This window comes from Marmota flaviventris, chromosome 8 (genome assembly GCF_047511675.1).
Source record: "Marmota flaviventris isolate mMarFla1 chromosome 8, mMarFla1.hap1, whole genome shotgun sequence".
Taxonomy (NCBI): domain Eukaryota; kingdom Metazoa; phylum Chordata; class Mammalia; order Rodentia; family Sciuridae; genus Marmota; species Marmota flaviventris.
The window spans coordinates 80,261,805-80,274,362 of NC_092505.1; the positions used below are offsets into that span (position 1 = coordinate 80,261,805).

The 12,558-nt window shown below is 37.2% G+C and overlaps 1 protein-coding gene across 1 annotated transcript in view; it reads right to left on the reverse strand.

Annotated features, from left to right (window-relative positions):
• Positions 1-12,558, reverse strand: part of Crybg3 (crystallin beta-gamma domain containing 3) — a 110,117-nt gene that overhangs the window by 1,338 nt on the left and 96,221 nt on the right. The window contains exons 18-21 of the mRNA XM_027943246.2: positions 10,444-10,583; positions 6,475-6,598; positions 1,461-1,619; positions 391-550 (exon numbers count right to left, since the gene is read on the reverse strand). Coding sequence (XP_027799047.2) covers positions 391-550; positions 1,461-1,619; positions 6,475-6,598; positions 10,444-10,583 — 583 coding nt within the window. The remainder of the gene's footprint in view (positions 1-390; positions 551-1,460; positions 1,620-6,474; positions 6,599-10,443; positions 10,584-12,558) is intronic.

Consider the following 12,558-nt stretch of genomic DNA (forward strand, 5'->3'; position numbering starts at 1 on the left):
CTGACATCTACCTAAATTTTAACTGAAGACTGAAGGACCTTGATGACTCAGGAGAAGAAGATAGAGATATTCCTTTTCAAGAAACAGATGACATTATGGTTTATGATGCTTCAGTTGAGAATTGTTCCCAGGGTTTACAAATATTACAGTTGCAAATGAAAATTTTACAAGTTTACTAATGAACAAAAACCTTTTTAAAGACTTTGTTGTTGAGCTTTTCCTGCTTGATGCATATAGTGTATTGGTTTGTAAAAATAACTTTTTTCAAGCATAAAAGCATAAAGGATCATTTCCCTCATATATCAGAATGTCCTTTACTCAGAAGAAAGAGGTTTAGAATTTAAGCTGATATCCAGGGATACAAACATTTGCATATTATCAAAGGCCCACCTTTAACATCAAGGACAAGTTGCTCACTGAGATAAGAACTGATGGTGCCATTTTTATTCAGTCTCCATTTTTGCCTGAACTGTCCATGTTCAGTCCATAGGGCTACCTTAGCTCCAGGTGTGTCCCGGCCACCAATCACATCAAGACATGTATCACTGGCCTAGAAGCATGAAGAAATAGAATGGCAGTACCACATTATATTTGCTAACATCAATTTAATTAGGGCCCCTTTTCTTTCAGATGAAGAAGTCATAGACATCTAAGTACCATGTCTTAAAAGAATAGCCTATAGTATAATTTGAGTAAACATCTTAAATCTTTATGGCTGAAGGGAGGAGTTGGTACAGAAACTGAAACAGAGGTCCTGTACTTATTTTTAAGAGGGCATGCACATTTGACAACAGTGTTCAGTAAAGTTTTATTGACTTGGAATTAAATGTTAAGTTACTGTTAGCTTAAAATGTATTATGTTGATCTTGTTTTTCTTCTAAAAATACTGGATGTGCTGAAGATAATCCAGACAATAATTGTTTTTAGATGCTTTTCATTTTTGAAGCATGAGATGTATATAAGTCATTAGTGATACAATGAAACATGTTTTTATTTTTTTTTAACCTAATGTTCTACGCTCCACAGTATGAATAATGAAGGGTTACAAAATAAATGAAATTAGTTTTCATTTTCTTAACATCCTCTAATAACAGCTGCTTCTACTACCACTTCATTATGTATTTTGAAAACAAAGGAGTTTTAACATGTTTAGATTCACATAGCTGATTTTTATTTCACAAAAGCACGTTGTCCATTTTTGATCCAGTGACTTACATCACTGGTTTAAAAAAATAATTTAGGCATATCTATAGCATGTGGTAACCATGGTTTTTCTCAAAACCTAAAATTTCTAGATCAAAAATTCTTAGTTGATTTTACTTATAAAAGTGTTTTTATGATCACACAGTGAACTGTCTCTAGGAAGCTGCAGTTTCATTTATGCCAGTTAATTTAACTAGATTCCAGTTTCCAAAGCCAAACACCAAAAAGTAGGGTACTATATCAGTGGGGATGTTTACCTTGGATTTAAAAAGTCCTCGACAGTAATACCAGATCTGAGTATTCTTTCCACTGTAGGGAGAGATGCACACCGACATCGCCCTTGTGTCAGCTAAATTTCCAGTGACTGTCAGATATTCATCTTGGGCTTGGTTCTTTATTCTGATGTACACTGCAGGCTGTGATGGGAGAAAAAGCCATTTAAAAATAACTTTTCCAAGCTGGAAATTAATCCTTCCAAAGAAGGAAAACTGTGAGGCAAAGTGAGAAGTGATTAGATAATTACATCACTTTCACTCTTATTTCCTTTAGCTAATATGTATAAATTTATGTTTTATATTGCTCCTGAGACTATTCAGCACAAAGCTGAAATTATACAATCTAATACTTCCTGGAAAAAAAGGGTAAAAGGTAATATTTTCATTCACTACAACTATGTGTGTGGCAAGAGGTAGGGCAGTGAAGAATTCAGGACTTGGTGGACTTTGCTCAATAATGTGTCTCAGCTGCACTAGGGGAGTAGGAATACAGGCAAGAAACAACCTACTAGACAAGAACAGTAATCAAACATTCTGTCTCCCGCTGTGATTAAATGTCAAATGACTACTGTGGAAAGTCTTAAAAAACCCAGGTAGGCAGAAAACTAGAAGCTCTGGTAATCTCTCTTTACCTAGGACTTTTATATGTCTTCAAAGGAAGACACCACGTATGTTTAATCACTACTTTGGTATTCAAAAATCGCATAACAAAGGAATTATCTCCTTGGCCTGGAACATACAAAGGAATTTTTAAAAATATACTAAATCTGGGAATACCACTAAGAATAATAGCAAATATTTATTGCACCTTCAGTATCTTGTCAAGCAATATATGTTAAATGCTTTCTGTGTCATTATGCTAAGACATACAGAATTCTTACTGTAAGAATTAAGGGTAAGAGTTAATTATATCTGTAAGGATTGTAATCAATACAACCCTTTCTGAATGTATGGTTACTGACCTAAGTTTTAAAATAAAGTTAATGTAGATGTGGACCCAGATGTATCCGCACGAAAACCCTTCCTGCTAACCAGCATGCTCCAAAGCCTATGCAGAAATGCAGTAATTATTCTTAAAGACAAAGGGAATAAGACGAGTTTCAAGGGTGGCAGGGTAGGTAAGATGAAGGAATAGGGCATGTGATGGAAGCTCAAGAAAAACCATTCTTTCCAGGTCATGATTTAGGCCTCCAGCCTCAGTAAAAATATAGGATATCAACATTTCCTCCTGTGGTCAAGTGTTGGTATCTCAGTCAGAACCTTGGCTAAGTAATAATAAATGGTTTGGTAGTTAATAAGAGAGCACTTTCACTCTAAGAAATTTAAGTGCTAGGTAAGTGCAACATGGTATTAGGGTTAAGACCACAAGTGACTATTCTGCTTTTGAAACTTGTGATACATCAACATGAAGGTAGTTGAATTTTGGTAAATTGCTATCATGTTTAGCATTCCTCAAGAAATAAATATTCTGAGCATTTAAATTGGCAAACACAAGGATAAATTATCCCCTCATTGTTATACAAATTTACATATAAGATGTGAGGGGAAAGGGAAAAAAAATCAAGGGAGAGAAATGAATTACAGTAGATGGGGTAGAGAGAGAAGATGGGAGGGGAGGGGAGGTGGGATAGTAGAGGATAGGAAAGAGGAGAATACAACAGTCACTAGTATGGCAATATGTAAAAACATGGATGTGTAACCGATGTGATTCTGCAATCTGTATACGGGGTAAAAATGGGAGTTCATAACCCACTTGAATCAAATGTATGAAATATGATATGTCAAGAGCTTTGTAATGTTTTGAACAACCAATAAAAAAAAAAAGGATAAATTATCTGGTCACTTAGATCAAGTGAAAATGACCTCTGCTTAGCAAAACATTTCAAATGTTTCAGACCACTACTTGCACATTCATGCTGCAGCCAGATGTAGTTAAATTTCTATAATTCAGCCTGGTCTCCCAATGCAGCTATTATTAATTCTAGAAGCTTAAGTATATCTTTATTACAGTTTCATTACCTTGTACATGTAAGAAAACAGGTATGACCTTCACAGATGATAGAATTCCAATTACTTTAGGACTAAGCATCACAGTTTTAATCAATTAAATCAAGCAAAGTACTAATTACCCTTATTAACATATGTGTAGTCTGACTCCTCTGTAATTATACTTAAAAACACTGATATGCATTATAAGTACCTTAGTGACTTCCTAATTCCCAACTTCAAAGAGGATCACATTTTAATTATTCCTGAGTTTCTAAATATGCACTAGAGCCACACCAATATCCTTGCCAAAAAGTTAAATATAGCCCCCAAATTACTATTTTAGAAAGCCAGAATTCTCTTGCTGGGTTTTAAAGCTATGGCCTAAATAAACAGGGAAAATAATCTATTAAAATTTTTTGAAATTAAATGTTTAATCAGAACTTGACCAGGAAGTGCCTAAAACACAATGCAGGAGAAATATACTTATTGTCAAATAACTTTCATGTAAAATTAGAGGCTATTATTCTTTTTTTTTTTTGGTGTGGTACTGGGGATTAAACCCATGGCCTTGTGCATGCAAGGCAAGCACTACCAACTGAGCTATATCCCCAGCCCTAGAGGCTATTATTCTAATTATTCTTTATCTCAGGACCTTGAGGATCCACCTTCCCCAGCATAGAACCACCATTCAAAAATGAGGACAATATTCTGTATTAAACTTGCCTACTAACATATTTAAAACAGGATCCACATGATTATGCAGCTGGTAAAGTAAACAATTTCCACGTGTATCTTGCATTTTCCTTTAGCTTTCCAATGGGATTACCCATCTGTGGTTGTGAGGGGAATCAGCAAGGTGCAAAGGTCCTGGGGTCCTGTACCACAGTGCTGTGCCAGGAAAGTCATTAGTGTTTCAGTAACCTCAGAAAGGCACCTCTGGCTTGCTCCATGGCCATTGTGAATAATAAACTTAGAAATGAATGTTTTATCATAGCAATATGAGCCAGGTGTTGTATCAGGGCCTTTGTGTTATTTAATCCTCACAACATTGAGGTATAAGCAATGTGATCACTGTTGAACCAAGAGAACCCAAGGGCAGTGGAATCAGGAATGGTGTGTATGGCAAGAGAAAATCAAGTAGGTTAACTTTTATACTTAACATTGTGTCAGATCCTCACCTGAGAGCCTCCACACTTTGGACTATAAGGTGTCATTGCAAATGCTGATCTTATTGGAGGAAAGTATAGTTGCTTAAGAACACTAATTTTAAAATATCACAGACTTGGTGTCAAATCTTGGTTCTGACACTTGGATTACTAGTTTTCACTTCTCTGAGTCTTACTTTGCCATGTAGAAAATGGGGGTGACTGAACTGTTATCAGAATCAATTGAACAAGTGTTTCTAAGAGATTAGAGAGAGTTGTGGCATATCTACTCACCATTGTACCCCTGACGGTTTCACTTGGGCTTTCTACCTTCCCTGAGACTAACCCCCATCAGGCCCTCACATATTGATACTTCTCTGATCAAAGTACTACCTGTGGCTTTTGATGATCATACACTGTCATAAATATTATTGCTTTGCGTTGGACACGTTTTACCCAACAAAAATGTAAATGTAAAATGCAAAAATGAAAACCGTACCAAGGCAGAAACCATGTTATATATAACAGAAGACATCCTTATATCTTCCATTATATATAACATGATTTCTAACATTCACTAATCCAGATATACAGCCCTTGAGCTCTACATACAAGGTATTATATGTGGTGATAGGCACTAGAGATGGAGTAATAAGCAAAATATGAATAAATATGCAAAGCCACTGCCTTGACTGGGTTTCCAGTAGAGTGGTAAGAGCCCAGTCCAGCTGTACCATGTGGTCATAAATGACACACAGTGTCCTATAAAGACAGAACTAGGCCTTTTAGGATTCTCATTTAGATTAGGAGAAGGGGGGAGTGACATTGGTGAGGACCTGACACACTGAATTCAGAGGGGTGATTAAGAATTAGCCAGGCAAAAAATGAAGAACATTCTACACAAAGAGTATAGCTTTGTTACAGATTGAGTGGGACAGCATTCTGCATTCTGGTGCATGTGGCACAGCTATGTGAGGAGGAGATCCTCAGAGCTGAGGCTGGGGAAGCAGGAGGTAGTCAGATCACAAAGGCCACACTGAAAAGCAAAGATTATATCCTAAGTGGGAAGCTTTTGAATAGGAGACTGACAAGCAGTAGGTGTGCAATAAATACTATTTTAATTAAATTGCCAGGATCCAACCCGAGTATTATGTAAGTGGGAAAAGAATCCACATACTAAGAAAGTAAAACTGGTATAGTAACAAAGTTCATTGTTGTGTCCACTGTTTGCTACAGAACTTACAGTATCTTCTTTTTCCATGAAATGTGAATATGGCCAATAAAATTTTATCTTTTTTGTCTTTTTTTTCCTTATGAAAGAAAATTTTACATGAATCAATGCTTAGATGAAATTCCTTTAAAAACAAATGAGTCAAAAAGAAACAGAAAATCTGAATAGTTCTGTGGTAATTAAATAAAATTAATTTATAATTTATGGACTTTAATCAAAGAAAATTTAAGGACCTGAATGTTTCACTAGAGAATTTTTATCAAATATTTAAAGGGGGAAATAATACCAATCCCACACAAAGTCTTTCAAAAAATTAAAAAAGAAGGAACATTTTTCAACTAGTTGTAAGATGCTAGTATTATCCTAATACACAAACTAGGTAGATGTACAAGAAAATAAAACCAAAAAAATCTATAGGTTAATATTCCTCATAATGGTAGACACCAAAATAAAATTCACTGTGGACCTTAGATAAAATTCTACAAGTTGGATAAAATATACAAAATCCTTGCCTACTAGTCCATTCTCCTTTCTACATAAATGAAAAACTAAGTACTTCTGATACTGTGTTTATGATATGTCCTGGCAGAAAATCAAGCTATTCCAGGTCTTAGGTTTCTCTGCACTTTACCTGCTTCATGGGACGAAGGGAACCTATGGTTTTCCATCTACTAAATGCTGTCCAATTTGGGATCTCAGTAGGATCAAGTAGAATTTGTCTTCCCAGGAAGTTGGGACCTTCATAAGCTATCCATCTGCAAGAAAGAAGCAAAGAAAATGGGGCACTACACAACAAAAGGCTATCTGTTAGTCAAAAATCTGCTATGATTCATATGAGCTCATTCTTTATAACTTCTAGGTTTTTTTTTTTTTTTTTTTTAATAGACTATCAAAAAAAGCAGGGAGGTCTAGGAGAAAGCCCACTGGAATGGAGGCTGCTCTGGTTTCCAATTAGGATGCTGGGCTCCTTACTTCCAAAATAAATATATGGCTACCTCCAGCTCTGAAATTCTGTATTCCTTTAATAACACCAATACATTTTTCATAGCATTAACATCCAAGACAGACCAGACCATAACCTCCCACTATAGAAAAACATGTTCCCACCTTTTGGTCATCCTCTCATGGTGGCTTCTCAGGCTGGCTGAAACCTATCTAGACATCTTTTTCCCCAATTTCAAAGACCACCAAGGACTACTTACAATTATTTGCAGATGTCACTCTTCTCACTCTTGCTTCAAGGATGGCTCTTCTGCAAATCTTCCCCAGTATTTCCCTGCCTTCAAACCTGACTGCATTCAAGCATGCCAAAGTGCATGAGGCCTTCAGGTGAATGCCTGGTGTCCCAAGAGTTATTGAATGGAACAGAGCCATGCCTATTCCCTTTCAGTTGGCCATGGCAGGTTGAAAAGCTGTGTGAGAGATATGACCCACAAACTGAAAAGACTATCTGACCCTTGACTTAGGTAATTACCATGCTGGATGGTTACGGAGAAAAGGCTGGAATGGCCAAGAGGATGTGAAATCCTCAGCAGGACTCAAGGTCACTGTAAACTGCTTTAAGACAGTGTGTGATGAGGGGGTGGCTGCCTTGCTTGGTTCATATATGGTACCTCGAGTTACAGTGGGGCTGTCTTGCCTCAACCAAGGGATGTGTAACCTAGAAGATGAGGTGCACAGCGTCAGCAGCAGGAAAGACAGCCAGCTGATTTCAGAGGCTCATTCTCAGGAATAGGTTCATCCAGGGTTCAGGGCTTTGATGAGTGTTCCCAAAGAAGGTTCACATGCTAATGTTTTGGTCCGCAGGGTGGTTCTGTTGGAACTTTCAGGGGGTGAAACTTAATGGGAGGTTCTCAGGTCATTGAGGATGTACCCACAAAGGGGACTGTGGGGCTCTAGGCCCCCTACTCTTCCTCCTTTTTCTGGGACCATGATACAAGTGATTTTCCTCCATGTTGTGCTCCATGATTCGCATATCTTATGTGCCTCACTGGAGGCCCAGAAAAATAGGGTTGCTAATCTTGGGCTGGAACCGCCAGAACTATAAGCCAAACTAAATTTTTTTCATTACAGTGACAGAAAGCTTTCAGGTGAAAAAGTTTTCAACTTACAAAGGGCAGTATTCTTTAGGGACATGTGCCTGGGTTAGTTCACGAAGAGACTTCAATTTGTAACTAAAGTTGTGGGCAGAAGGGAGGAACTGAGGAAAGCTTGATCTATTAAAACTATGAAAGCTTGCATGGAGACTTAAACTGACCATTATTAGGAAAAGTCTACCCTATTTCCCAAAACTAGGGTCAGACTTAGTCAAATTATAGATAGATGAACAAGATGCATCACCCTCCTTCAAACCCTTCTTACCTACACAAATCTAAATCGCCAGACTGGGGCAAAGGCAAGTTAATACGGCCACAGAGAGGCTTAGCCTCTGCGCCTCACAGATTCTTTTTTTTTTTTTAATATTTATATTTTGGTTGTAACTGGACATAATATCTTTATTTATTTATTTATTGTTATATGGTGCTGAGGATCAAATCCAGGGCCTCCCACATGCTAGGTGAGTTCTCTACCACTGAGCCACAATCCCAGCCCCTCACAGATTCTTTAAATGGGCAGAACAGTTTCAGTTATAGAATTTAAGCAAGATTTTAAGGAACTGTAACTAATTATATCTTGATATTAATGAATTGCACAGGTGGAAAGGCTGTGTGGGATGATGCATTAAAACATGATCTTCATTACCATCCTAGATCAAAGATATGACATAACATGGGGTTTAAAAAAGTAGAAGTCACTGAGGGTAGGTGGCTGTGCATTAAATGGTATCCTGTAAGCCATTTGTAGCCTAGGTAAACCTTTAGCTAGCCCTCACTATTTAATTTATATATACTAATTTCTCTTCTAGAGAATTTGGAATAGTAGGTAGATAATAATTCAAAAAGAACAAATAATAATAAGGTAAAACAACAGTTTTTCAGAAAAGAGTAAAAATATAAGGTGAGAAAATTTCAGTGGTGAATTAAATATCTATTTCATTTAGGAGTAGAAAAAAAATAGAAAAATATTATGAAAGTCCTAAATTGTAGTAATGCAAAATTCAGTTCAAATGCACTTTGTTAATTGGTAAATGATATTGTGGAATCTTAAGCTTAGATACAATAAATCAATTTATTTTAATAGACATTAAACCTTGGGAAATGACCCAGAGAAGAAATTAAAACTGTTCTACATGTGACTAATATAAAAACCATTTACTGCAATAGTTGACTTAATTTTCAGTTTATTCTCTGGTCTGTCTTGTTGACTAACCCCAGATATTTAAACAGTTGATTATTACACAATTTAAAAGCCATAAGAAATTTAAAATGGCCATTTTTATATTAGCCATCAAGAGTTGTATGTTTTTAGTTGATGTCTAGTATGAAAATATTAGCAGTGCTGATAGGAGGCAGACTTAAATGCCACACTCTTCAGCAATGGCCTAAGAATCAGATTATCTTGGAAGCAAAGGAATCTTCACTTTCAGAGCTGTTCACGTGCAGACCTCTCACAATTTTTGATTTTAAATATACAAGTTCATACCTAATTTTTGTATGAATAATTTTTAGTTTAATTTTCTAAAGGCAGCTTCCCAAATTGTAAAAGTGCAGGCCTTTATCATCTTGGATCCACCTAATAACCTAAGTGAACTAAAACACTGGTAGGCAGGCTAGGTCATTCCACATGTGTTATTGTCCATCTTATAAAAGGTGTCCTCCCAAAGTTCCTGTTAATGCAGGAATATTCAGAGGTAAATGACCAGATTATGAGAGCTGTAACGTAATCAGTACACCTTAGTTTGAACAGACTGACTGGGTGGTAGCTGTAGCAGCTGGGGCATGGCTGCACAAAGTGGGTCATTGGGGGCATGCCCTGGAAGAGTTGTTCTTCCTTTGGCTCCTCCTTTGTCTCTCTGCTTCCAGAACCCCCCATGAGCTGAACAGTTTTCCTCTGCTGGGTCCTTCTCCCATGAAGTGCTGCCTCACCTTTGGTTCAGAGAAATGGAGTCAACTGTGTAGGCAGGCTGAGACCTCTGAAACTGAGCCCCAGGTAAACTTTTCCTCCTCTAAGTTGTTCTTTTGGGGTATTTTGGTCACAGCAGTGAAAAAGCTAACTAAAACAATATGCAAATGAGTAACCTGGAGGGAAGTACTCTAGAATAAACATGCTGTCAAGTCAAAATGAAATAAAACAATCTTAGTCTTGCAAACAGTCATTTGCCGGATGCAGGCAATGGTATTCACAGTGAAAGTTGTTAGTTAAATGAAATTTCTCATGAGAAGAAAGCAAGTTCAATCAGGGAAATCTGATCGACCTGCTCCATGACACATGCTCTGACAAAGTGGTGCCCTTTGTCTCCCAAAGGGCTCTTCCCCCAGACTACTGCATGCTGCTACTTATGGGACAACACAGTCAGTCTTCTCTTATTTAGACAGAAACTACTATTACCATATTAAGAAATAAAAGGAGTAAGAATATCATCAGACCAATACTGTAACAGGGAAAACCAACCATGCAACACTGTCCTAAAACAGTGACCAAATTCTTCTCTCATACTTACAGTCCACTTTTTACCCATACAGACTGGGTATAGAAGTGCAGGTCCTTGTTCAAAACAGAGTTCACAGCCTCTTCAAGGTGTAACTCTCTTCCCTCACAATGTTCCAGAGCAAAAAGGCTGATTGAGGGTTCTTCAAAAATCTAACAGCCCAAAAAAGAGAAAGCATTACCATATGGAATATAGCCACACCTCAGTAACACCCCACTCTGAAGGCAAGGCACCTTGCATCCGTCAGTCTCAAATGGATGAAATTTACTGCTCTACCCAATGAAGATATTACAGTGAAGGCCACACTGGAGAGATTTGCTTCTATTAGTAATTTTTACTATTTTAAAGTTGAAGTTATCAGAAAAGTAATCTTCATAACTCAAAAGGGACACAATAAAAAGTCACACCTGGTTCCAAATTGCATATTAAGGTCTTGTGGTAGTGTAACAGGTACCACATAACACTGTTGATGCCAGTGCTTTTAGTTGGCAATAGAATAAATATCAAATGGAACAGTACCTTCATTTCCCAAAATACAATAGAAGCAGTCACTGAGAATGGAGGACTTTATGGCCCTATCCTCTTACATTCTTAGGAGGGCGATAAAAGGCAATTTAATTTAAAAAATAGCTAGGAGGCACAGGAAGAAAGGAGATTTCTCCATTAAAATTAAGTATTCCCTCAATTCATCATGTCAGACAATAACAGAACCACTATTGTTCCTTTTCCTTCATTAGTATATGCAAGTCACCATGCTAAGAAACTTAGGGGATGAAAAATAAAAACAAGTCAACATCCTTGTATTTGGGGCATTACTACCTAATAGGTAAATTAGGAGAATTACAGATATCATTAATATAATCCAGTGTCAAAACACACACACACACATACACACACACACCCTGTAAGAGTAGTCATAAGAAATCTATGTTACTTTTAGCAGAAGGGAGAAGAAATCAAGGAAGCTTTAAGGATGTGGTGGTATGTGAGCTCAGTTTCAAAGGATGCAATGGATTTAGAAGGCTGAGAGAGAACAGAGGGAAGGCACACTGTGCAAAGCAAGGGAGACAGATGCATGGATACATCAGATGAGCTGCAAGCAGAACCATTTAGTTAAAATACAGAGTCTGACGAGAAATAGTGTGAAGTACTTAGGCTCTCTTATTGTGTACTGAGTTGCCTGCTTCCCCCCTACAGCAACAGAGCAGGTGCAGATTGTTGCCAGGGAAAGTCCTTGAAGGCTTTTGATATAAGGACTATGATTGCCCTGAAGTATCTTTAACTTAGTAAAGGAGAAGCAGTACACTTAGCAGAGGGACTATGGTTGGGTCAAATAACATTAAATAAACCCTCAAAAAGCATCTTGCACTCAAAAGTGACCTGAAGATACACTTGCAACTGGAGCAAAATGAATTATCAGTGTTACTCTTTGCAGCATTGTTTGGGATATCAAAGGATGGGGAATCATTTAAATGCCCACTAAGAGGAAACTGGTTGAATAAATTATGGTACATTCATAGAGGAATCCTGTGTAGCTGTAAAAAGGAATCAGGATCTCATTACAGAAAGATAACCAAGATATATTCTTCAGAGACAAGTGAGGAATAGTGTAGAATAATATATTTTATGTGCTAAAATTTTGTAGTAAAGAAAAACTTATACACATGTGAGCGTGCGCACACACACATGTATATATACTTGTATATACATTAAAATATTTGTAAAAAATAAATACAAAACCAGTATCCATGACCACTCTTTGGGAGGACAGCAACAGGGAAGACAAAGGGCACCAGTGGAATGAGTGGGAACAGTTTTTCACTGAATGCCTTTTGGTATACTTTTTGGTTTCTGAATCATGGGAATATATTATTTACTTGGAGGTTTAAATTGTCAATTATTATGCATATGTTGCACTGTGTGTGTGTTTATGGGTTTTTCTTAAAATGGACCTTAGGAAACTTATCTGGCACCAACATAAATGAAGAATAAAGACAGAAATTCTGTTATAGCACCAGTAGACTGCTAGAATATTGGAGACCAAAGAAAAAGAGAACTGGACCTGAAATTCAGACCTGTATTGGGGGACAGAAGGGAGGTTTGGAGAAGGGTATTGGAGAACAGAAT